The sequence below is a fragment of the Lipotes vexillifer genome, unplaced genomic scaffold (genome assembly GCF_000442215.2).
Source record: "Lipotes vexillifer unplaced genomic scaffold, Lipotes_vexillifer_v1.1 scaffold1077, whole genome shotgun sequence".
In the NCBI taxonomy this organism is placed as follows: Eukaryota; Metazoa; Chordata; class Mammalia; order Artiodactyla; family Lipotidae; genus Lipotes; species Lipotes vexillifer.
Window position 1 is genome coordinate 477,154 of NW_006784237.1, and position 24,848 is coordinate 502,001.

The window sequence follows — 24,848 nt, forward strand, 5'->3', positions numbered from 1 at the left end:
AGAGAGAGAGAGAGAGAGAGTGTGTGTGTGTGTGTGTGTGTGTGTGTGTGAAGGCTTTCCTTAGGTAGGTTATTTTTGGAACAGTGTTAAGTGTTGGACTCACAGGCAGGTCTGTGGTCATGCTGAGCCATCAACACAGTGATGTATTGTTAACAGAAACAGGGAAGTTAGGAGAAGGAGGTAGATTGGTAGGTTGATCTTATGACAACAAAACCTTGTCAAAACCTTGTTTTGTTGTTTTGTTTTAGCAGTGAAGTCTGAGGTGATGGTGGGAGGTTTAAGCATACATTTCCAGAAAGGCTTTGGCACTATGGATTGGCCCTTGTGAAAGAGGCCAATTTTGAAATGCAAATTTTAGATATGTCTCCATAGAGGTGACAGTTGAAGATGTGGAAGTATGTGATGTCCTCAAAGTATTAGTATCAAGAGAAAGCAGATTATAAAGGATATGCAAATGGAGGATAAGCATCATTAGAATTAAAGGACAGTGATAATCATTTTTCTGGTCCCATCCATCAATAACGCAAAAGTGGTAAAAATTTTGTAGTTAAAATCCTACTCTCTTCCCTGATGTTAATTAGTTGTTCCTGAAAACGAATTGAAAGATGTTAGATTTTTACATTAAAAAAACTCACTGGAGTTTTTCATTTGAAAGATTTTTAGTAGATTAGAAAATTATGTTTCTAGGTTTTCGTAGTGACAACTTTTATAGACAAAAAGCATTGTTTTCAGTAACAAAATAATAATATCAAACATTTCCTAAAATTCATTTTGTGAAATAGTTACCTGATAAAATATCATCTTTACTTTGAAGGGACAAATCAAGAAAGAAGGTGTGTATGTCTGAGCATCTCTGTGTGTTTTAATATCTGTTAGGTAGCTTACTATTGATATCATTTGTCATCATGAAAAATGTCAGCCCGTTTGAAACAGCTTTCTTTTCTTATAAAAGAAAAATATATCTAGAATATACTTAAATTTCCAATGGTTGGATAATGTTCTAAACATTAGAGTTAAGTACTTAATAGAATCCATGCATGCAGTAAGATAACTATGAAGATTATAAAAGCAGAAAATATTTGTAATACAACCGAAACATTCTACCCAAAATGTGTATGTTATTATGACAACCATATAAAGTCTATTTCTGAACGTTGAATCCTTGGAAGGTAATATAAAAAATAATTACTTCGGGATGCTATTATTATTATTTTTTTAATTGAAAAGACGACTTAACATTATAAACATGGAAAAAGGAAGCCAATGCAAGTTGGTTAAGAAAACAGGATCCAAAGTATTTACTGGTTAAAAAGAAAATATGTTAAAAGTATTTATTCAAGCTCAATAATGTTTATTTGTTTAATACAAACATATGGAGTGCCTAGTAAGTACCAGGGGCTGTGCTAATGATGATACACAGACAAAAAAGCACAATGTTTTTCGTCACTGAAATTGTATTGCTTTAATTTACAACATATAATAATGATTCTTTCAAAAATTGCCCTGTAGTTCACAGTTGCTCTTTGTGACACTCTGATTCCCTAAAACTCAAGTTTCAATCTCTTGCAAGACAGCTTCTCTCGTTGTTATCTTCGGCTTGGTAGCCTGGTATTTGCTTTCTAGTAAGACAGACTGAAATAGATACCAGAGACACAGCACTTTACGTGTAATCTTATGTTGAGTTAAACAGCATTTGAATGTTGCCAGTGAGTCAATGGCTTGTTGGGGTTTCTTCTACACTCCGTCCTGCTTCCCAGAAAGGAAACATATCGGTGGGTGTTTTAGGGGAGGAGTGTGTCCGTTTGCAGGTAAGAGAGAACCTGAGTAACGTGAACTTAAATGAACAGAGGTGTTTTGGTCTCTCCAGGTTAAGTCTGGAGACTGATTTGTTCAGGGCCTGTATTTCTGGGATCTCTTGGCCTTTTCCTGATGCTTGTTGCCTCATGATGGAAAGGCGGCCCCTGCACCTCCAGCCCTCACACCAAGGTTCCAAGCAAGAAGAGGGAGGAAGGGCAGGGACAGAGGGCCCTGGTATTGATCCATTAGCTTCAGCAGGAGAGCAGAGCCTTGTGCAGAAGCTCCACCCATTGGACTTTGGCCCCCAGCTTAGCAGTGGGCTCTGGGTCAGTGACTTCCCAGCTGCAAGGGTGGCTGGGAACACAGGGCTTTCACTTTCTAGTCTTCACAGGAGACGTAGTGAATAGCTTGTGGTAACTAGTCTATCGCCTGCCATTTACATCCTCTTTATGAGAATGTAATGCCTAGTGAGTCCAACAGTGTGGTGTTAGTTAAAGAATTTGCCATGGAATGATAGGTCTTCAAGGTACCCTACTCAATTGCTTGGAAGTTCCTGCGTCTTTGACCCAGAAAAGATCATCAGACCTTTCTTCCCTTTTTATTTGGAAGGAGGAGTTGTCTTCGGGCCCCCTACCCCTCCTAGTCTAGTCCAGCGCCTCCTCTGTAAGTCTTAGAAAGTTATAAGAAAATCTGTGCTCTCTGTCCTCTTTCCTCTGCCTGCCTTTGATTTTTTCCTTGTGACAGACATAAAAGGCCCTAAATCAGCGTTACATCTGCCTCAAGTCAGAAGAAAGAAAACTGTGTATTTGAAGTGTGAAAGGAGGTGAAATGAAGAACTGTTACATCCAATACCTAAAGCCTTTGAAAGTTCTATGAAGTCACTTAATGTTTTTTGCAGAAGGCCACATCTAGGGCAAAGAAAGAAAAGTTAACATGCTTGAATGAATGAAACAACTGAGCAGTGCCTATTATGGTTTAGCTCTTTTCTTATTTAATCCTCCCAATAAACCTGTGAAAAAAGATTCTGGGTCCATTTCACAGATTTGGAAACTAAGGCCAAAAGAGAAGCTTAGTAATATCTCCAAGGCTACTCGACTGACAGGGCCAGGGTTAAAACCAGGACAGTCTAACTCTAAAATACATACTTTTCTTTTTTTCCAGTTTTTCTTGTTGTCTGCCATCTGTGCTTTGTCTTTTTTTTTTTTTTTAATTGAAGTATAGCTGATTTACAATGTTGTGTTAGTTTCAGGTGTACAGCAAAGCGACTCAAGATATACGTGTGTGTGTGTGTGTGTATGTTTTATTTTTCAGATTCTTTCCCCATATAGGTTATTACAAAATATTGAGTAGAGTTCCCTGTGCTATACAGTAGGTCCTTGCTGTTTATGTATTTTATATATAGATTTATGTTATGTTACTTCATAATTTATCCCTCCCCGCCACCTTTCCCTTTCCCCTTTGGTAACCATAAGTTTTCTATGTCTGAGTCTCTTTCTGTTTTGTACGTAAGTTCATTTGTATTATTTTTTTTAGATTCCACATATAAGTGATATCATAAGATATTTGTCTCTGTTTGACTTACTTCACTTAGTATGATAATCTCTAGATCCATCCATGTTGCTGCAAATTGCATTATTTCATTCTTTGTTTGTGCTTTGTCTTTACACTTGCTTTCTCACAATTGCTCACATTAAATCTCAGTTAGAAAAAAAAACAAGCCCTATCTTATTCAAATTGATAATGTCTTTATTTACTAAGGACTCCCAAGGTCCCAGGGTACAGCCTCCACTGTGTTCACCCCGGAATTCAAACATGATTAGACACATCTGGAAGTGTCTGGAAGAATCTGGCAGGGGCTGCTTAATTACATAAGTTAACTGGCAGCCTTCTGGGAAAGAACTAATCCTACGCGGAGAGAGAGTGGAGAAGTGCAAGTTTACCTGCACTCAGTGCCTGAGAATAGGGGGTAAGTGTAAGTCAAGTGCAGTATAATTTAGTTAGCCTGGCCTCTGATCCAGTCCCTAGGGATTCCTGGAGCCAGGAGGTTGCCAGTGAAAGCTACCAGTGTCTTCACTAAGATTTGCGTGGGTCGTTGAGTGTTCATGCTACATCAGCAGATTGAGTGGCACCAGCCCAGACAGCTTATCACCAGGGCCGGTTTGTCAGGGCTTGTGGCTTCAGCAGATCTGGGTCCTGCAGGGCCCCAGAGTTGGAAGGGCTGCTATAAGAAAATACCACAGACTGGGTGGCTCAAAAACAACAGGAGGGCTTCCCTGGTGGTGCAGAGTCCGCCTGCCGATGCAGGGGACACGGGTTTGTGCCCCTGTCCGGGAAGATCCCACATGCCGCAGAGCAGCTGGGCCCGTGAGCCATGGCCGCTGAGCCTGCGCATCCAGAGCCTGTGCTCCGCAACGGGAGAGGCCACAACAGTGAGAGGCCCACATACCGCAAAATACAAAACAAAACAAAAAAACAGGAATTTCTCACAGTTCTGGAGGCTAGAAGTCCAAGATCAGGGTGCCAGCATGGTTGGGTGCTGGGGAAACCCCAATTCTGGGTAACAGACTGCAGTCTTTTTGGCTGTGTCCTCGCATTGTGGACGGGAACAAGAAAGCTCCTAGGCCTCTTTCATAAGAACACTCCACCCTCATCACTTAATTGCCTCCCATTAACCTCACCTTCTGATGCCATCACCTTGGGGGGTAGGTTTCAACATAGGGGTTTTGGGGTGACACATTCAGGCCATAGCACTTAGCAACGCAGTGGCCAAGAAGGCTGCTTCGGAGCACATGTGAGGAGCTCACTTCAGAGCTCCTGGAAAGACTGGGGGGAAAGTGGTAGGGGGTGATAGAATCCTACAGTAGCAGTTGGAGGCAGGGTCGGGGAAATACCAACATATTTGCTTGATTTTCAGTTAACATCAATTTGCAGATATATCAGCAATCTCATAAGAAAACATTTGGGCAAAACAAAATACTACATTATACACTTGCAGTTTTTAAAATTAACTGATAATAGCATTTGTTTAAACAGAATCATATCCAACTTCCTACTTCAATGTCAGTGTCAGTTTTAGAAGGGAAGCCTTTTTTGCATTCGGGGTCCAAAGATGCTTCTGAATTATTTAGGGTGTTTATTGTTTCATGTAACATTGTAGACACGCTCCTTTTTAAATTCATACAGCTTTAGTATTCACTGAGAAATGTTGGTGTTTGATCTACATTCCTGTTTGGCTAAGCTTCACTTACATTTGTTCCTAAATTAAATTATCAATTTAGTTTGATCTCTTGAATATCACCTGGAAAACTTTGATGTTTAGCAGTGGGGTAATAATTCTTTTTTTTTTTTTTTTGCGGTACACGGGCCTCTCACTGTTGTGGCCTCTCCCATTGCAGAGCACAGGCTCCGGACGCTCAGGCTCAGCGGCCATGGCTCACGGGCCCAGCCGCTCCGTGGCATGTAGGATCCTCCCAGACCGGGGCATGAACCCGCGTCCCCTGCATCGGCAAGCGGACTCTCAACCACTGTGCCACCAGGGAAGCCCCTGGGGTAATAATTCTTTAATCATCCACTCAGTTAATATTTTCTGAGAGCCTCCTATACGCCAGGCCCCGTGCTTACGGAGCTGACACTCTAGAGCAAGGGTTGAGCACAAAAACAAGTAAACAGATAAATAAAATTGTAACAAATTTAACTAATAAAACTTCAGCTTAGGTGGCAAGAGAGGGCTCTCCAAGGAGGTGGCACTTGAGATCTCATCCTCATGATGAAAGAATCAGCACTGCTGTTACCCTAGTCCTTGTACTTGTGAAAATCCTGGCTGTTCATTACCAACCGTTTACTGAGTGCCTGCACTGTGCCAGATACTGTTCTAGACCCCAGGGATCCAGCAGTGAACAGAACAGCAGACAAAAATCCCCTGCCCCAGGGGCTTCCCTGGTGGCGCAGTGGTTGAGAGTCCGCCTGCCGATGGCAGGGGACACGGTTTTGTGCCCCGGTCCGGGAAGATCCCACATGCCGCGGATCGGCTGGGCCCGTGAGCCATGGCCGCTGAGCCTGCACGTCCGGAGCCTGTGCTCCGCAAGGGGAGAGGCCACAACAGGGAGAGGCCTGTGTATCGCAAAAAAAAAAAAAAAAAATCCCCTGCCCTTGTGGAATTTGTGTTCTGGTAGGACGAGGTGGACAAACAAATGTGTAAAACGACAGTATGTCAGATGCTATGTGCTATGGTAAAATAAAGCATTGAAAGGGAATAGGGAGTTTTGGGGGAGGGAGGCTGGTAAAGTGTAAAATCACATACTCAGGCAAGGCCTCACTGAGAAAGTGAGCTTTAAGCTGGAAATGAAGATCTGTGATCTAGCGTAGAGTTGGCAAACTTTTTCTGAAAAGGGCAGCTGTTAAATACTTTAGGCTTTGGGAACGGTACAGCCTCTGTTACAATGGCTCAATTATGCTAATTTCTCTAGGACGAAAGCATCCAGGGAGAACATGTAAATGAATGGATGTAGTTGTCTTCCAATGCAACTTTACTTATGGACACAGAAATTTGTATCTCCTAGAATTTTTATGTCATGAAACACTATCATTCTTTTGATCTTTTTTCCCCCAACCATTTAAAAAGATAAAGATTATATTTGGCTGTGGGCCATAAAAACACAGTTACTGGGCTAGAATTGGCCTGTGGGCCTCCCTGCAATAGAGCCCAAGACATTTAACAGTGTCCTTTCCCCTTAATTGCTTTGGGTGACGTGTAATGGTGTACCTTTGAAAGATAAGGTGGAATGCAACTCATGCTTTTGCAGATATCTGCCTGTTTTAGGTCCAACAGCTTTGCTGCTGCTTCACAAAGAAAAGGAATGAAAATTCATCTGTTTATCCAGTGACAGATCCTCATTTCACTTATATGAAATCTATGTCTTACAGCTTTTATTTTTAGGCTCTGCTGTGCAATAATAGCTTTTATTTTCAATCCATCATACTACAGTATTGCCGAAGACATTTTATGTAGCAATTAAGAGTTTTCCAGGTTGCACTGCACTGGGATGCAAGCTCTAGAAAAGTTGCTAAAAAGTGGCTTAACTGGGGCTTCCCTGGTGGTGCAGTGGTTGAGAATCTGCCTGCTAATGCAGGGGACACGGGTTCGAGCCCTGGTCTGGGAGGATCCCACATGTCGCAGAGCAACTAGGCCCGTGAGCCACAGCTACTGGGCCTGAGCGTCTGGAGCCTGTGCTCCGCAACAAGAGAGGCCACGACAGTGAGAGGCCCGCGCACCGCGATGAAGAGTGGCCCCCGCTTGCCACAACTAGAGAAAGCCCTCGCACAGAAACGAAGACCCAACACAGCCATAAATAAATTAATTAACTAATTAAAAAGAAAAAGTGGCTTAACTAATTAGGGTTTTAATTGTCTAATAAGGTTTACAGTGGGCTGCACAAAACTCGCGTGGCAGCTGTTAGATGTCATCAAGAACCCAGGTTCCTGTCCTTCTGCTTGACCACCGCCATTCTTGCGTATGGTGTTGGTTTTCACAATTGCCAAATGCTTTCTGCACCTCCGGGCACCACGGGTGCATTTCTGCAAGAGAGAAGGAAGAAGAGTGACCAAGTGCAAAATGGGCTTTTGTCTTTTCATTCATTAGGCGGAGCCTTCCCAAGGAGCAGACGCCTCACATCTCACTGGCCAGCACTGTGTTCTGTGATCACCAGTAGCTGCAGAGGACCTGGCTCAACAAGTTTTTATAGCTGAGCACATTGCTTTCTAAAACAAAATCGGGCTTCGGTTATTAAGAAAGGAAAGGAGATGGGCTACTGGATAAATAGTGTTATCTGCCATGGCTTCTAAGTGTGTTTGAAGAAAGAAAAAACAGTCGCGTGAGTTACAGGTACCGTCACCCATGGCTAAATTGACATGGGTGAAGGCCTTGACTGTCACCCCACAATTTACTTCTCTTCCACAAATTTCTCTCCCCAAACTTCTTTTGATATTGATTGCAAGGTGCGTTTTGTTTCAGAACGGTTGAAACGTAAATAAAACTCTTTGTGTCAAGGAAGTGACGGTATATGTTATTGTTATCTGAACCCTGGGTTTATGCCGGCCTGTGCAGTGCCCTTGACGGCTTCCTCTTGCCACGAGGGAAGCCCTTCCATTACCTATGACCCTGGCTTCTCCCAGGTCCCACCTCCTGCGCTGGTCTGTCCCTGCCGCTCATCCCTGGGCTTCCACAGTTCCAGCCCCGGTCACCTGGGAAATCTCAAAACAGCCCTGCTGCCATGACTCATCTTCCTTCCTGAGGCTAATGTCACAAACATCCCCTTGAAACTTCCTTCTCTGGAGTACAATTTCTCCCCTTTATTTGGGTGACCTGCTATCATATTAATTTTCTGTGGCCTTAGCTCTTTTTTTTTTAATTTTTAAAAATTTTGAACATGTGCTAAATTTATTTCTAAACTTCAACAAAAGCAAAGCAAAATACGATAATTTGATTCACCTTGTCTCAAAAAAGGGAACTTTTCCCTGACACTGCATTCTGAAAGATTTTTTTAATGTGATGTCAAATAACAAATTCAACAATAATAATTAAGACGTTATACAGCACTGTTATGTGCCAGGCAATAAATATTGTAAGCTACACATAATTTATCTATAACCCTCACAATAATCCAATAAAGCAGGTAATACCATTATTCCCATTTTAAAGATGGAAAAACTGAAGCATAGAGAGATTAAGTAGCTTGCTCAAACTCACCCAGTAAATAAGTGGGGGAACAAGGATTTGTAGCTCTTTTTTTTCTTTTCTTTTTAATCATCTGGCCTTTCTTGTAAGTGTAAGGAGTCAGGGAGGCCAGCAAGTGGCGAAACGCTCCAAGTCCAGCTTCACGTCCTGCTGATTTATACGAAATGCCCCTGGTCTCTATGGCCATGGACTACTGCCCCCTTCCAGGTTGTTTTCTATGGGAGGCTTTCTTTCTCTCTTAAATTTCTTCTCTTTAATCTTTTGAATGTTGACACATTCACACTTTTCCAAAAGGTTTACAAACATAGAGTGAAAACTCTTGCTCTCACTTTGTCCCCATCCTTCAGTTCCCACTCACTCCCCAGGCAACTGCTTTTGTTAGTTCTTATATAAACCTTCAAGCATTTTTCTAAAAAATGAAAATACAAGTAAATACAAAAGTGTTCCTATTTTTCTCCATTTTTTTTTTTTTTTAATGTGCCTAGTCTACACACAGTTCTGCTTTTTTTTTTTCCATGTATACATCTTGGAGACCTTTTCATAGCAGTGTTAACAGTACTTACAGAATTTCTCCTTTTTTCTTTTTAAGCTGCAAAGTATTAAAGTGATCTCTTTGAAACACAAAGCTGGTCATGCCTCTCCTGCTTTCCTCTTAAAATACAGATATAATTACTTACATTTCACTCCTCACGCTACCATCAGCCATCACCAGTGTTGGTGAGGAACTGTCCTTTGCTTCCTGAGCGTTGATAGGGTATAATGATGCATTTGAACTTTTTTCTTAAAACAGCGACCATTTTTCCCAGTTTTATTAAGATATAATTGACATACAACACTTGTATAAGTTTAAGGTGTACAGCATAATGATTTGATGTATGTATATATTGTGAATTGATCACCACAATTAGTTTATTAACATCCATCACCTCACGTCATTTGAATTTTAATATTCTACGATGTAACTTTCAAATATTGGCTATAAGGAGGAGGGGTGTTGAGACATGGACACTCTTAGACTAATGGTAATGTAAATTGAGGTGGCCTTGATGAAAGACAGTTTTACCCTGAGTCCTTCAGGAGTCTGAGAAATATCTCTGCCCTTTCACATGGGTTTCATTCAACAGAGCTTTGTCCTAAAGTAGTCTTGAGCGATACCATCAAAGATATATAAAGATGATATTATATCTAGTGGTGAAACCTACAAGCATGCTAAGTATTCAACAATAGAGTAATAGTTAACTGGGCATCTACATGATGGAATTGCCAGGAAGATATTAAAATTCATACTTCTGAAAATTTTTCAATGACAGAGGGCAGTGGTCATGATACATTTATTGTTCAGTGAAAGGGGCAAGGTGCAGTTTTTTTTTACCAGGTGTGATTGTGTGAAAGGAAAGACCAGGTGAGCTGTAGGGGATTATAGTCCAGCAGTAAATACCCTGTGTGTGTGTGTGTGTGTCCCTATGTGTTTATGGCCAGGAGGTAGGGGTAGTAAAGAAACTGCGTACATGTCTTGATTTATCCTCATATTGAGCCTTTAAGTACCCACATTTTGGAGTCGTGGTGGATGTTATATGTCTGTACATTATAAATGGAAAACCAAGGTTTGACTATGGATAAGTTTCATTTTTGATCATGCTCATGAACAATTGAAATGTGCTGGGTATGTAGAGCTCCAAATATGGATATTAAATCCAGACCCTTTCCTCTATTTAAATTTTGGCAGTGGCTGTCTGGATAGTAGCATTGTAGGTAACTTTTTGTTTGCTTTACAAAGGCCAGTGGGGACCCACTAAAGAAGGATTTTAGGGGGCTTCCCTGGTGGCACAGTGGTTGAGAGTCTGCCTGCCGATGCAGGGGACGCGGGTTCATGCCCCGGTCCGGGAAGATCCCACATGCCGTGGAGTGGCTGGGCCCGTGAGCCATGGCCCGTGAGCCATGGCCGCTGAGCCTGCGCGTCCGGAGCCTGTGCCCTGCGACGGGAGAGGCCACAACAGTGAGAGGCCCACGTACCAAAAAAAAAAAAAAAAAAAAAAAAAAAAAAAAAGAAGAAGGATTTTAGGGGAGAGTGACGATTGTCTTGATAAGAACACACACTAGGACTTGGATCAAAATAGGTGAATGCTTTCAACCTCAGAGTCAATAAAACTCTACCTCGTAGAGTTGTAAGGGGAAATTAAGTAGGGTGGATGATACTTTTTAGCATACCGAAGTTACAAAATAATATATAGTCTGCAATTCTATGAGTGAGGAGAAAAAGTTAACTTTTTCAGACATGAGAAGTGGCTTAATTCAAGAAATGGAGATAATATCAGTTTCAACTTGGATTTACTACCATACAGTAATTCTCTCCTTTTATAATAGTGCGCTTAAAAGATGTCCTTTCTTGCCGGCCTTTTATTTCTGTCCATACTAACTATGACATTGCGTCATTAGTCATTCATAGACTTGAACCCAGTGATCAGAGACACATGTCACTGAGGCTTTTGGGGAGCAGTTGGATTGAGGTGGGATGGAGGAGATTGGCTGGGACAATCAGTCTGTGAAAGTTTGTTCTTCAGCATTTTATTTTCTTTGTCCAGAGGTCTTTCTAGCTGCTTCACTTCTCAAAATGATTCTTTTCTTTGGCCATTATAACATTTACTTCACCACTTAAGTTTGTTGTTTTTGCAGATTTCCCGGGATCGTTTAGAAAAAGCACACTTGTTTTCTCAGGTTTTACATGCTGTGGTTAAGATACCTGAATATTGTCACCGCATCTCAATGAGTTCATACGTACCTTCAGATATGGGAACATATGTATATGTATAGCTGACTCACTCTGTTATAGAGCAGAAGCTAACACACCATTGTAAAGCAATTATACCCCAATAAAGATGTTAAAAAAAAAAAAGAAGATGGGTAACATTTGGAAAACCTGCAGATGTGTTTGCAGCTCTTCAAGAGCATACCTGACCCCTAGTGACTGGGGAAGGAAAGATGAAACATCATGGGAACAAGAAGGGTTAAGAAAGGGAGTTCAAAGTAGGATGGTTCTTGTTGTTTACTCTCACCTTGGAAGTGGAGAACGTTTTACTCTTGTGAATTGATGAAAGGATGCTCTCATGACAGTGGCTACAGCTGTGGAACATCTGAAAGAGGCTGCTGAGGGGAATAAAAATGGTGCTGCTCCCAGGAATCAGTGAAGTGTCGACATCTCAGATGGGCTCTCTGTGGTTTTCAATTGGTTGGGGACAGACAGGGCTTTCGTGACTGTAAATGTCAACTTCTGGGGCTGGGAGTGGGTAGTTATGGCCCCCTGAGAACTAAGTGAATCTCCCACCTCCGATCTCGTCTGTCCCTCCCAGACCAGCAGAGTTGTGCCCCAGAATTCTTGGAGAAATCACTGTGTCCGCACTTGCTGAGACGTCTGCTGGATCACCAGGGAGTGGACAGTGCGTGCCGTCTGCAAAAATCACCTCTTGTTTTTTAGCTCAGTGGCCTCTGACGATGAACACTCAAATCTAGTTCAAATTGGAAATATTTCCACTTGGTTTTGGAGGAGCATTTCTCCTTATGTGTTTGTCTTCTCTCTGCAGATAAAGAAGAAGCAGCAGGATGTGGTTAGATTTCTGGAAGCCAACAAGATAGAGTTTGAGGAGGTGGACATCACGATGTCAGAAGAGCAGAGGCAGTGGATGTACAAGAACATCCCCCTGGAGAAGAAGCCTGCCCAGGGCAACCCTCTGCCACCTCAGATATTTAATGGTAACCGATACTGTGGAGTAAGTATCAAATGATTGTTATCACATCATTTCTTTGCCTGATTCAAAACAGGGTCATCTGGGGCTTCCCTGGTGGCGCAGTGGTTGAGAGTCCGCCTGCCGATGCAGGGGACACGGGTTCGTGCCCCGGTCCGGGAGCATCCCACGTGCCGCGGAGCGGCTGGGCCCGTGGGCCGTGGTCGCTGAGGCTGCGCGTCCGGAGGCTGTGCTCCGCAACGGGAGAGGGGCGCGGACCGCCCAAAAAAAACCATGGCCGCTGAGCCTGTGCGTCCCGAGCCTGTGCTCCGCAACGGGAGAGGCCACAGCAGTGAGAGGCCCGCCTACCGCAAAAACAAAACCAAACAAAAGAGTCATCTGGAGTGCAGTTGGGTTTTTTTCAATGCAGACTGACCTCCTTACCTAGTGCCTAGTCAGTTCCACAAGTCTAACAGAGGGTGAATTCGAGAGGGTGTATGAGTCCAAGGTCACAGACTGTGCCTTCCTGTTTGCTTTGGGAAAAGGGGGTGGGAAGAGAAGCTGCGTATGTGTGTGTTTACTGTGTTCGACGTTTTAAAGCGTATTTTTTTATTAATACATTTTGGGGGGCAGAGGGGAAGAGGTAATTATTCTTGAACCTTTATCTCTCTGTAGTGTAAAAAAAACTGCTAATGGCTGATTATAAACCAGAGTTTCACTTTTTTATGATCATGAGCCAGCTGGATCGTTATGAACAACTAAAATACATCAGATGCCTTCCTGCTGCAGGTGGCATTGAGAAGACGAAGCCACTTTCGACTAATTATTTTCCTTCTCACTTCTTAGGTTAAGAAAAAACATTGAGAAATGTCTCTCTAATGAGTAGTTAGGATTTGCTTTCTGGGGTAGCTTTAAGTATGTAAGTCAGTGTTTATTTTGAGACCTGAACTGCAGTTCTTTAAGGATGGCCAGGAGAAGGGGAAGGGGCTACAGTGCAGAGGTGCTCAAGGTGAAATAAATAACTGGGTGCTCGTTAGGGTGGAGAAAAGGGATAACAGTGAAACAGTTCTCCAAGAACATGAGGCAGAATGAAATGCTGAAACATAAAGCCATAAAGATTGTGCCCAGCGTTTTTACGTGTCATGAAGAGAAAACCAAACCTGGCACTAGACACAGATTTGAGTACTACTTTATGTTGGCTTGACACCTTTGGAAAGTCACTTATCTCTTTATATCTCAATTTTCTCATCTTTAGCAAAGGACGATAATATCCATCTCACTTCCCAGGATATTTGTCACTGTTTCTAAAGTACTCCTAAAACTCTATACCCACCCAAACTACCATTCAACTGTAAGACCAGAATAAAGACATTTTCACAGCCTCAAAGTCTGAGGAACAGAGAACCAATGGATTTTTGTTTTAAGTTTTCTAGCACTGTTTGACTGATAGCTTTATTTTGAACTGTACAGTTTACACACATTTTCATCTATTATCTTATTTTGGTCTGCAGGCACAAAAGTACATTTTCTAGACTCTGTAATCATGAATGGGATACACTCTTGGTAACCATATACTTTCCCTAATATGAGATCATGATGTAAAAAAATTCCACAAGAATAATAACCTTTATTCTTATATAATAATGCAGCTTATTTCTTGTTGATGCTGCCTCTGCAGACACTGAGGTTTGACCATCCTCTGCTCTTGACTTCCCTCTCCATTGCTCTACCCACTTCCTGCATACATGGTTCAGGGCTGTTGACATCTCCTAAGTTTATTTTAAAAGTGGAGTTGTTGCTGTTTTTTTTTTTAATCCTTGTTGTTTCATAGACCTCTCAAGAGGAAGGAGGCAGAGACATCTTTGCTCTATCACCATAAAAGCCAAAGTCTTCCGAGCCCTTTGAGTAGAGGAATGTATTCAATGAATAAAAAAGAACGTGATGTGAAATAAAGTTAATTCCTTCCCTTTATTTCCACCTCTTTATGACTTTCTAAATCTCTATGTATCTGTGCCCTGTAGAGTCTATGGAAGTTTTTTCAGGTAGACTGGGAGCTGGCTAGAGGCTTCCATATTGATTAAACTGTGCCAGATAAATGGCTGCTTGAACAGTGTCAGTCCCATGGCAGTTGTGACAGCAGTGCTGGTGTATTCATTCTGTCTTTATAGTCTGTTCTGGCAGGAGTTTTGAAGACAGTGTCTGCTCTTATCAAGGTCAAATAAATTCGACTTTGACAAAAGCAAAAACATTTGAGGGCAATGAACCATGGCCTCGTGCGTCCCACCTGCTTCTGTGCACCTTGCATTGCCCGGTAATGGTTTACGAGTGGTCGTATCTGGTTGTGGAAACCTGCCATATTGCAAGTGACAGGATCCAGTAAGCATGAAGATTCTCCTGTTTCCTGGAATTGGCTGGAAACTTATTACTTTGTTTTAAACTGGATGAGCTAGGCGTGTGAGACATACACAGCTGCTAAGCTGCTTGCTAACCAGTGTGGACAACTGCCTTCTCTCTCTCCTTTAGCACATGAAAATCCTGCCTATTGGGAGGAATTACCCACCGAATGGAAGCTCCCTGGCTTGTCCAATCAGTTCTTCCCACCCCAGATTTGGACACTGAGGAAATGATGCCGAAACACAGCATCAGTTGGAGGTGGCTCAGTGAGTGTCTAGGGGTGATGGGGCCAGGCAGAGCCTGGTGGCTGGACAGCATATGGCTGGTGTCCTAAGGAGGCTGATCCTGGGGTGTGGCCTAGGTGTGTTCTTGGTTCCCGAGACATGGAAGTTCCTCGTATTTTCTAAACTGGTCCTCCAGGCTTAATGTGGATTCTGTGAGCTCCCTGCTATACCTTCATACATTCTTTTTCTTTTAAGTTGCCAGTGTCTATTTCAGTTGTTTGTAGGCAAGTACCCTCATTGGGGCAGACTGGTTGTTCCTGCTGTTTCCCTGAAGTGTCCTACCATAAGCACGATTCTTCTCTGGAAATGGATTCCTAAAGGTCAACATCCCAACGCCTATAGGCTTTTCTCATTTTAGAAAGCTCAGATCCTCACATTCAAGGTTTAAACTCTGTTCTCTCTCTCTGTGGAACTGGCATGTGTGGAATGCACTAGAAATAAAAACACACATATCTACACAAAAGGAAAACATTTCCTCCCGTTTCTTTTCTACCTCCCCATTCAGAAGAAAAAAAAAATTTGGATTTCTTTATATTTTTTCTTATTTTTTATTGAAATTTTTTTATTGTGGTAAAAACATACATCATAAAATTTATCATCTTAACCACTATTAAGTGTACGGTTGAGTAATGTTAAGTGTATTCACATTGCTGTAAAACAGGTCCCCAGAACTTTTTCACCTTGCAGAACTGAGACTCTATACCCATTAAATAACTCCTGTTTGTCCCCTCCCCCCACCCCACTCCCCTGATAACCATCGTTCTACTTTCTATATCTATGAATTTGACTACTTTAGAGACCTCATAAAATTGAAATCATGTAGTATTTGTCCTTTGTTTTCTTTGTTTTGTTTTTGTTTTTTGGCCACGCCACGAGGCGTTCGGGATCTTAGTTCCCCAACCAGGGATCAAACCCGTGCCCCCTGCAATGGAAGCGCGGAGTCTTAACCACTGGACCGCCAGGGGAGTCCCAGTATTTGTCCTTTGTGACTATCTTACTTCACTTGGCGTCATGCTCTCAAGGTGCATCCATCTTGTATGTCTTATTCCGTTCAGGCTGCTATAACAAAATACCACAGACTGGGTAACTTACAAACAATAGAAATTTATTTCTCAGAGTTAAGTCCAAGATCAGGGTTACACTAGGGTTGGGTTCTGGTGAAGGCCCTCTTCTCTTCTAGGTTGCAGATTGCCAACTTCCTGTAGTATCCTCACGTGGTGAAGGGGGCAGGGGAGCTCTCTCAGTCCTCTTTTTTGTCTGCGTTGGGTCTTCATTGCTGTGTGCGGGGTTTCTCTAGTTGCAGCGAGCAGGGGCTACTCTTCGTTGTGGTGCACGGGCTTCTCCTTGCGCGGGCTTCTCTTGTTGCCGAGCACGGGCTCTAGGCACACAGGCTTCAGTAGTTGTGGCTTGCAGGCCCTAGAGCACAGGCTCAGTAGTTGTGGCGCACTGGCATAGTTGTGCTCCACAGCATGTGGGATCTTCCTGGACCAGGGATCGAACCCGTGTCCCCTGCATTGGCAGGTGGATTCTTAATCACTGCGCCACCAGGGAAGTCCCAGACCTGTTTTATAAAAGGCATTAATCTCATCCATGAGGGCTCTGCTGTCATGACCTACTCCCCTCCCAAAGGTCTTTGGGCATCAGCATTTCAATGTATGAATTTTGGGGGGATACAAACATCTAGCCTATAGCATTGAAGCATGTGACAAGATTTCCTTCCTTTTTAAGATCTCCATTCATATATCACATTTTGTTTTTCCACTCATCCATTGATGGACTCTGGGTTGCTTCTACCCCTTGGCTATTGTGAGTAGTGCTGCTATGAACATGAGTTTGCAAATATCTCTTCAAGATCCTGTTTTCAATTCTTGGGGATATGTACATATTAGTGGGATTGCTGCATCATATGGTAGTTCTACTGTTAATTTTTTGAGGAACTGCTGTACTGTTTTCCATAGTGGTTACACCATTTTATAAACCCATCCGTAGTGTACAAGAGTTCTAACTTCTCCACATCCCTGCCAACACTTGTCATTTTCTGTTTTTGTTTTGTTTTGAGAGTAGCCATGCTAATGGGCGTGAGGTGATATCTCACTGTGGCTTTGATTTGCATTTCTTTGATGATTAGTGTTGTTGAGCTTGTATATAATCTTTGGAGAAATGTCTGTTCAAGTCCTTTGCCCAGTTTTCAATTGGGTTATTTGGCTTTTTGCTGTTGAGTTGTAAGAGTTCTTTGTATATTCTGAATACTAACCTCTTATCAGATATGTATTTTGCAGGTATTTCTCCCATTCTTAGGTTGCCTTTCACTCTGTTGATTATATCTTTTGATGAACAAGAGTTTTTAAGTTTAATGTAGTCCTATTTGTCTGTCTTTGTTTTTGTTGCCTGTGCTTTTGAAGTCATATCCAGGAAATCATTACTTGCCAAATACAGTGTCATGAAGCTTTTCCCCTAGGTTTTCCTATAGCAATTTTGTAGTTTGGGGTCTTAGGTTTAGGTCTTTAATTCATTTTTAGTTAATTTTTGTGTATGGTATAAGATAAGGGTCCAACTTCATTCTTTTGAGTGTGGATATCTAGGTTTCCTGTTACCATTTGTTGATGAGACGGTGCTTTCCCCATTGAGTGGTCTTGGCACCTTTGTTCATGATCATTTGACCATATATGTGAGGGTTTATGTTTTTTTGGACTCTATTCTGTTGCACTGGTCTGTGCCAGTACCACAGTTTTTATTACTGTCGCTTTGTAATATGTTTTGAAATCAGGAAATATGATCTCTTTAACTTCGTCGTTCTTCAAACTTGTTTTGGCTATTTGAGGTCCCTTGAGATTCTGTATGAATTTTAGGAGTTTTGTTTTTTTTTTTCTATTTCTGCAAAAAATGCCATTAGGGTTTTGATAGGGGATATGTTGGAGCTTTAGATTGCTTTGGGTAGCACTGACATCATAACAATATTAAGTCTTCCAGTCTATGAACGTGGGTGTCTTTTCATTTTTGGTGTCTCTGTTCATTTCTTTCAGCAATGTTCTGTAGTTTTTAGTGTACAAGTCTTTCACCTCCTTGGTTAGGTTTACTCCTAAGCCTTGTGGGCGTTTTTGATGCTATTGTAAATAGAATTATTTTCCTAATTTCCTTTTCCAATCATGTATTATTAGTGTATAGAGACACACGTGATTTTTATGTGTTTTTTGTCCTGCAACTTTGCTGAATGAATTTATTAATTCTTTCATTTTATTTAAAAAAAAAAACAACTTGTAGTTAGAAATGGGAATGCAGCCAAATTTTATTTGACTGGGGTCACATTAACCAGTTTGTGGATTTGCCATCAAGGGGGAAGAATCCAGTGACCATTCAGATAATCAAGATGAGCTGCTGCACGTTTGGCCAGTACTTACAACTGGGCTCTGGGTGAAGGTGGGGAGAGAGGTGAAGTGAGGTAGAATGTGTGGCTGGAGCTACTCATGTAAAGTCCTGTCTAATGAAGAGAGGACAGTTCAGCTGAGAGACAGAGGGCAGACTTTTATAGAAAAATAACCATTTGATTATTTTCCATGAGGCAACTTATAAAATTATTTATATTTTAAAACTATTGAATTACTTTTTTTTTTGCACTTTTAGATGATACTTGTAGAATGTTAAATTTGCACGCAAGCATTGGGTGTATTGCTAGCCAAATAAGATTACATTAAAGCTACTGACTAGTTTTGTTTAAGTAATGATTTGGGGCCAGCTATGGCAGCCTTTCCCCATATTACCTAGGTTAATGGAGCCTGAAAGTAGACGACAGACAGGTTAAGACCAATCTTCACGAGGCACAGAAAAGCTAAATGACCAGCAGTGGTTCTTTGTGGAGTATCCTCTCCTTTTCTTTCTTAGGTATGAAAGGAAACAAGGAGATGTGTTAGTATTTTCTAACCATTGGTAGAGGTTCAGAAGGACACCACAAAAATACCTAAATGTATGCAGTTGTATTGTTCCCAAGTGCGGTGTTTATGTAAGACTCTTGAGAAGATTGTCTCTGGATAATATATTTTAAGTGTGTTTGGGATCTTTTGTGAAGCTGAAGAACCAACTCCCTTAATTATTAGTTTTACAAATTCCTGCCTCATACATATAATTTTATTTTTAACAACATTACACACACAGGGCTTCCCAAAAGGGAAACTGCCAGTTTGGATATTAGTTAAGATACACTGCTAAACATGCAGTTGGGGTGCCCTGAAATTGTCTGGACGAATACTGAAATATTGAATATTTCAATATTCAGAGCACAAACCATAGTTTTCATGAAAGACATGTCCTAGGGATTCATCACTGAGAATACTGAGACAAACATCTCAGTAAGGTGAAAATGGGAGATTAAACATTTATAGACAGAAGAATAAAAACTAGGGTTATATAGAAGAGGTAAGACTGCAAAGAATATCTAATTAAATTGCTATGCTTCTGGGCATCCAGCAATTAGCGATAAAGAGAATTGATATCTCCCTTCCCCACCACCCTTTCCTAGTATCTGTGAGGATGCCGCATGAGGTCACGTATAGTAAAACATCTGAAGGAGAAGATTCTCCTTGATTAGATAACTGATCTTTTAGACAGAAAACCTTGGAATAGATATTTTCAAATTCAGACCACAAGTTTCCTGAGAAAATTCTACCTGTGGGGTAGGCAAGCTTCTAATAGAGGTGATTTACCAAAGAGATTTCATTGTAAAATTTAGAAGAAGGTTCAAAAAGCTTGCTTTTGAGAGATCTGGCTTTGAGTTTTATTAATGAACAGGAATGGAAATGCTCAGAACCTTGACAAGGTGAGACCCAACAGAATGGGTTAGCTACCTGCTTGGCTGAAAGTATGTGGAGCTATTCACCCACTTCTGGAACCAATTTTTGTTAAGTATGTTCTGTGTTCCCAGCTTTCTGATAGGTACCAGATACTAAGATAAATATGCCACGTAGCCTGCTGAGGGTGAGTACAAGGAACTCAGAGACCAGCTGAAGGCAAAAGCATGAAAAAAAATTCTGTGAACTAAAGGTCATAATAGGAGTAATGACGCGCAGGTTTGCTGGGCATGGGGGAGGGGGAGGAATAACCAGAGTCCTAGTTAGAGAGAGTCAATAGCACGGCTCGTTTGAACTGAGCTTTGAAAGGCAAACAAAGACAGAATTATGTAGGAGGTAAAAATTACAGGATTTGGTGACCAAGGGAGTATGGGGATGAGGAAAATGGGTGTGGGGTGACTTTCAGGGCTTTGCCTTCAACCTACATAAATAACATCTCTACTTTAGAGATAGACCACATCTCCTGTGGATAATGAAAATTTTTGACTTTAACTTTCCTTTTTATTTTTCTTATGGACTGTAAACAAAGTTCTATTAATTACTGCAGACAGCTGGACTTCAACATAGGTGGGTGATGATTAAGTTAGTTCTAATAATCCACCCAGGGAAATAAGAGGCAACCTCTAAAAAATCAGTTTACAGTGACATGGAAGCTATTTTTGTTGGGAGAAGAAAGCAGGGCACAAAAGATACACTATGATCATTTGTGAATTTTGGTGGTCGTGGAGAGTCCTGGAACCAATCCCCTAATCCCCTGCAGATACCAAGGGTATGTGTATGTATGTGTGTGTGTTGTGTGTGTAATTTTTTTTTTTTTTTTTTTTGCGGTACGTGGGCCTCTCACCGTTGTGGCCTCTCCCGTTGTGGAGCACCGTCTCCGGACGCGCAGGCTCAGCGGCCATGGCTCACGGGCCCAGCCGCTCCGTGGCATGTGGGATCCTCCCAGACTGGGGTATGAACCTGCGTCCCCTGCATCGGCAGGTGGACTCTCAACCACTGCGCCACCAGGGAAGCCCTATAGTCCTTGATTTTAAATTAGATAGTATTTACTTTTTTCTTTGGAAGAGGGGAAACTTGCATTCTTATAGCTTCTCTCATTTCTCCCCCATTTTGACTTACACACATGTGCACGCACACACTGCATTGCTAAGTTTATAACAGTCACATACTCATCTGTAATTATAATAACTATTGTATACTATGTAAATACACCACATTTATATTGTTATAAACATATAAATATTCTCTACAGAACTGTTTAGTTGTGTGAGTGGTCACAGAGGAAGGTGTATAATCCTATTTTACTAAATTCCTGTGGCTTGAAGAACGACGCAAAGATTTATGAGATTTTCTTAATTGATTTTAGCCTTTTCACTTACTCCTCTGAGAATTTCTTAAACTTTTATTGCTGGTTGCTTTTCCTGTGTTTAGCACAAAATTGTTTCCCATCCAATTTCAGTGGGTGCTTGGGTAGATGTATTTGCTTGCTCTGCCATCTTGTATCAGAATGGTCAGAAATGTTAAATGTGTTCAATCTGAATTTTAATTCTTCAGCTTTGGACTTATTCGTATTTTTGGTATTTGGCCTAAAAATTGCTGAATGAAGCTGTTTTAGACAGCTACATCTTATATATCCTACCGGGATTGGAGCTGTCAAATATTTTTTCCTTCTCAATCAAGATTTCACAAAATGGAATATAGCATTAATGGTCCTTAACCACTGAATCAAAAAATTTCTGCTCAGAGGCTACCCTCAGGCTTGAAAGGAATTTCAGGAAGAAGGAGTCTCTGCCCATTTGCAGCAGCAGCGGTAGCTCTTGTAGTCTTAGGAAGAATTTTTTTTTTTTAATTTCTCCTTTGGGGTAAACCAAATTTGCTTTGGCTCGTTTAGAAGTGCTTGCTGCCACCATTTCCTTGCGGGCCACGTGTTGTTTTTGTTCCCTGCAACCTTCTGTTTGGAAAGGCCCTTGGCATGTAGAAATAATATGGGTCTGTCACTTGTTATCGACTTAGCGTGGGAAGTGATGCAGCTTTTCAGAGTGGCTACTGTGGGTTTTCCTCGCTGTTCTCTTAGGGAACGCTAAAAGGGCAGAGAACTTTAAGGCCTTTGTCTCAGATGCTTGTCCAGTCCATAATAGTCTAACCGTAGGAACGGGTAATGTCCTTAAGTAAGCTCTGGAAGAATGAGACTACTGTGAGCTCTACCTGTTGTAGATTTTATCATGAGCTTATAAATGTCTCTAACATTGGTTTTCACTTAAACGCAAACACAAGTGTAGGTAATGGGAACTTTCTTTTTTTTTCTTTTTCTTTTTAACAGCTACTTAGCTTGCTTTATTCTTCTTAAAATTGTAGCATTTAGATAAATATTCCATTAGTAACAGTGCTCAGTTATGCTGATATCTTTATAACCCAGAATTTTTTCTTTTCATTTGGCACTAGAAACAAAGTGAATTTTTCAGCCTTTGTTTTCAATGTAGTTAAAAATGTTCCAGCTTCTGAAACGGAATGATTTTTTTCCTTGAATATGCTTTATGTATCTGTACTGTCCTCCAAAGGTCATATTAACTGACCGTTATATTTTATAGTCGCAGGAGGTTGATTGTCTTACAATGTGCAATTTGCAGACATGTATTTGCAAACACTTCAGAGAGAGTGTCTTTGACTATAAGGACTTCAGCAAGCCCATTTAGAAACTTTATAGTGAGTTTTAAAAATACAGTGCTTTTAACTTGTACAGTATGAGCCCTAGTGTGGTTTGTTTCTTTTAAAATATAAGCCTGATAAGTGAAATGAATTTGATAAGAAAGCAGATCTTTCTCTTTTATTGGGGAATTTTTATTGGCCAGAATATAAGAGAAATTCTATCTTAATAGAAAGTGATTTTAAGATTTCGAATACTGTTTTACTCATATTATTTCACATCATAGTATTTAGTTTATTACCTCTAAAAGAGGGTATTCAGAACTTCTAGATTTTAAATTGTCAATCATCTACTCTTTGCGTCAAGATGACAAAGAAGGTGATTTAACTTCTTACAATTTGAGATTCATCAGGCCATTCAAAAGCTTTTGTATGTCAGAAAGTAAATTCTTTACATAATTCTTTAAATCAATAAGTAATAGAGTAGAAATAGGATTTAATCAGATTACATTATTAGCATGAGATTACCTAAAACATGACATGTCGGTCATTAATTAGCAGACGCAACTCATCACCCAGTTTGCCTGGTGTGTGTCAGGTACTATTCTCACGTTGGCTTTTAAAAATGATTGCTTTTAAAGTTAATTACCAAATTTTATGTTTGTCACTTTGGGAGTTAATTACCTTGGGTGACAATTTCTAAACTGTTGGGAGCATCCAGTTTAATATTCGGTAAGAAGTTCCCCAGCCATGGTGATGTGGCACTGAGTTAAAGGTTCATAAACTAAAAATAATGGTTATAACTTTTATGACAGAAATACAGTTCAAGAGTATTTTTTATATAAATAAGAAATGTTGCCATTCTGAGATTTCTTAATATCTGACATTTCTAAATACCTTTGTTGGTGACTAACATTTATGAGAACAGTTTTGGTTCAGTGTGGTTAAATGGATTGTTTACAAATTTTCTCTACACGTATGTATTCTCTGTTTTGTTTTATATGTATGAAGCTCGCTTGTGAAAGTTGACCTTATTTCTAGCTTTGTGATTTGGAGAATTGTAATCATTTTAAGATTAAGGTTTTTAATATAAACACTGCAACCTGAATTATACATATTAAGTCTCGTAACTTGCCTTTTGATCTTTTGCATGCACTGTATTTTCATGTTAGCACTTCCTTTTCTGTTGTTTTGTTTTTGTTTCTGTTTTTTTTTTTTTTTTTGGCCTCACCGCACGGCATGCAGGATCTTAGTTCCCGCACCAGGGTTCAAACCCATGCCCCCTGCATTGGGAGTGTGGAGTCTTAACCACTGGACCGTCAAGAAAGTCCCAGCACTTCCGTCTTTAAAGTAAAATTCACACTGCATTTATAGCGATTGAGTCAGGCACTGTTTCTCATTTTTTATTTCTTACATTATTAGTTTTTTCATTCTTGCGTTTTCACACTGACATCGGAGATTATTTATCAGGTAGAAACAGGTAAAGCCCTTTTGGAATTCAAGAACAGGGACGACATTTTGTTGACTAGTCCTTAGTTTTTTTTCTCTCACTTTTGCCCTTTCCCTCTCCTATTTGGTTAAACCTGTTTCCTGTTCAGAGAGGTAAGCTCTTCAAACAGGTATCACTAGGAACTGGAATACATAGGCTGGACTTCACATCTGGACACAGCTAACAGCCCGTTTAAGAGCAGCTCCACTGAATGCTCCATTATTTTTTAGAATTCTGGAGCTTCAAGGGACTTTGGTCGTATCTGAGACAGAAAGAAAGAAGCAGTCTGAGCAGGTTAAAGGAGTTGGTCAGGGTCATAGCTCAGCTAGTAGATTGCTGGACATCTCATCTATAGTTGACTGAGTGTATATACCGCTCAGTTTCCCAGAAGTGAAGCTCTGACCCAGACAGTGGTTGGTGCAGGTAGAAGTTCAAGACCCCTCTTCTCCCCCAAGGAACAATGAGAAGTCTTGAAGGAAAGGACTTAAGCAGAGGATGATATGATCAAATCTGCATTTTTAAAGGAGCCGTCTGTCCTCACTTGAGCACGATTCAGGGGTTGGGGGGAGATAGGGTAGACTGGAGAGGGGTTGGTATGTTGAGGTGCCATTGCAGATATCTAGCTTGCATTAGGGCAATGAGACTGGTGTAGAAAAACAGAGAGGTTGAAGGGATATGTAAGATAGCTATTGGTTGAGGGAAGAGAGGAGTCCTACGATGCCTTGATTTCTGCCTGGTAGAGCCCGTTAGATGGTGGTGCCAGTCTTCTGAGAGGTCCAGCCTGGGGGGTGGAAGGAAAAGCATGAATTGCGATTTAGACTCATTATGTTTAATAGTCTATTGTGAACAGTTAGTTGCTTACATGGAACCAGAATTGAGAGGAGAATCAGAGCTAAGGATCTGAGTTTAATAAGAGCCATGACTGCGATTGAGATTCCCTAGGGAAAG

The 24,848-nt window shown here is 41.1% G+C and overlaps 1 protein-coding gene across 1 annotated transcript in view; it reads left to right on the forward strand.

The window, feature by feature from the left end:
• Positions 1-10,890: 10,890 nt before the first annotated feature.
• The window catches only part of SH3BGRL2 (SH3 domain binding glutamate rich protein like 2), a gene marked incomplete at its 5' end in the record, with an annotated part of 19,277 nt that continues 5,319 nt past the window's right edge, over positions 10,891-24,848 (forward strand). Inside the window, 2 exons of the mRNA XM_007456625.1 lie at positions 10,891-10,935; positions 12,109-12,294. Coding sequence (XP_007456687.1) covers positions 10,891-10,935; positions 12,109-12,294 — 231 coding nt within the window. The remainder of the gene's footprint in view (positions 10,936-12,108; positions 12,295-24,848) is intronic.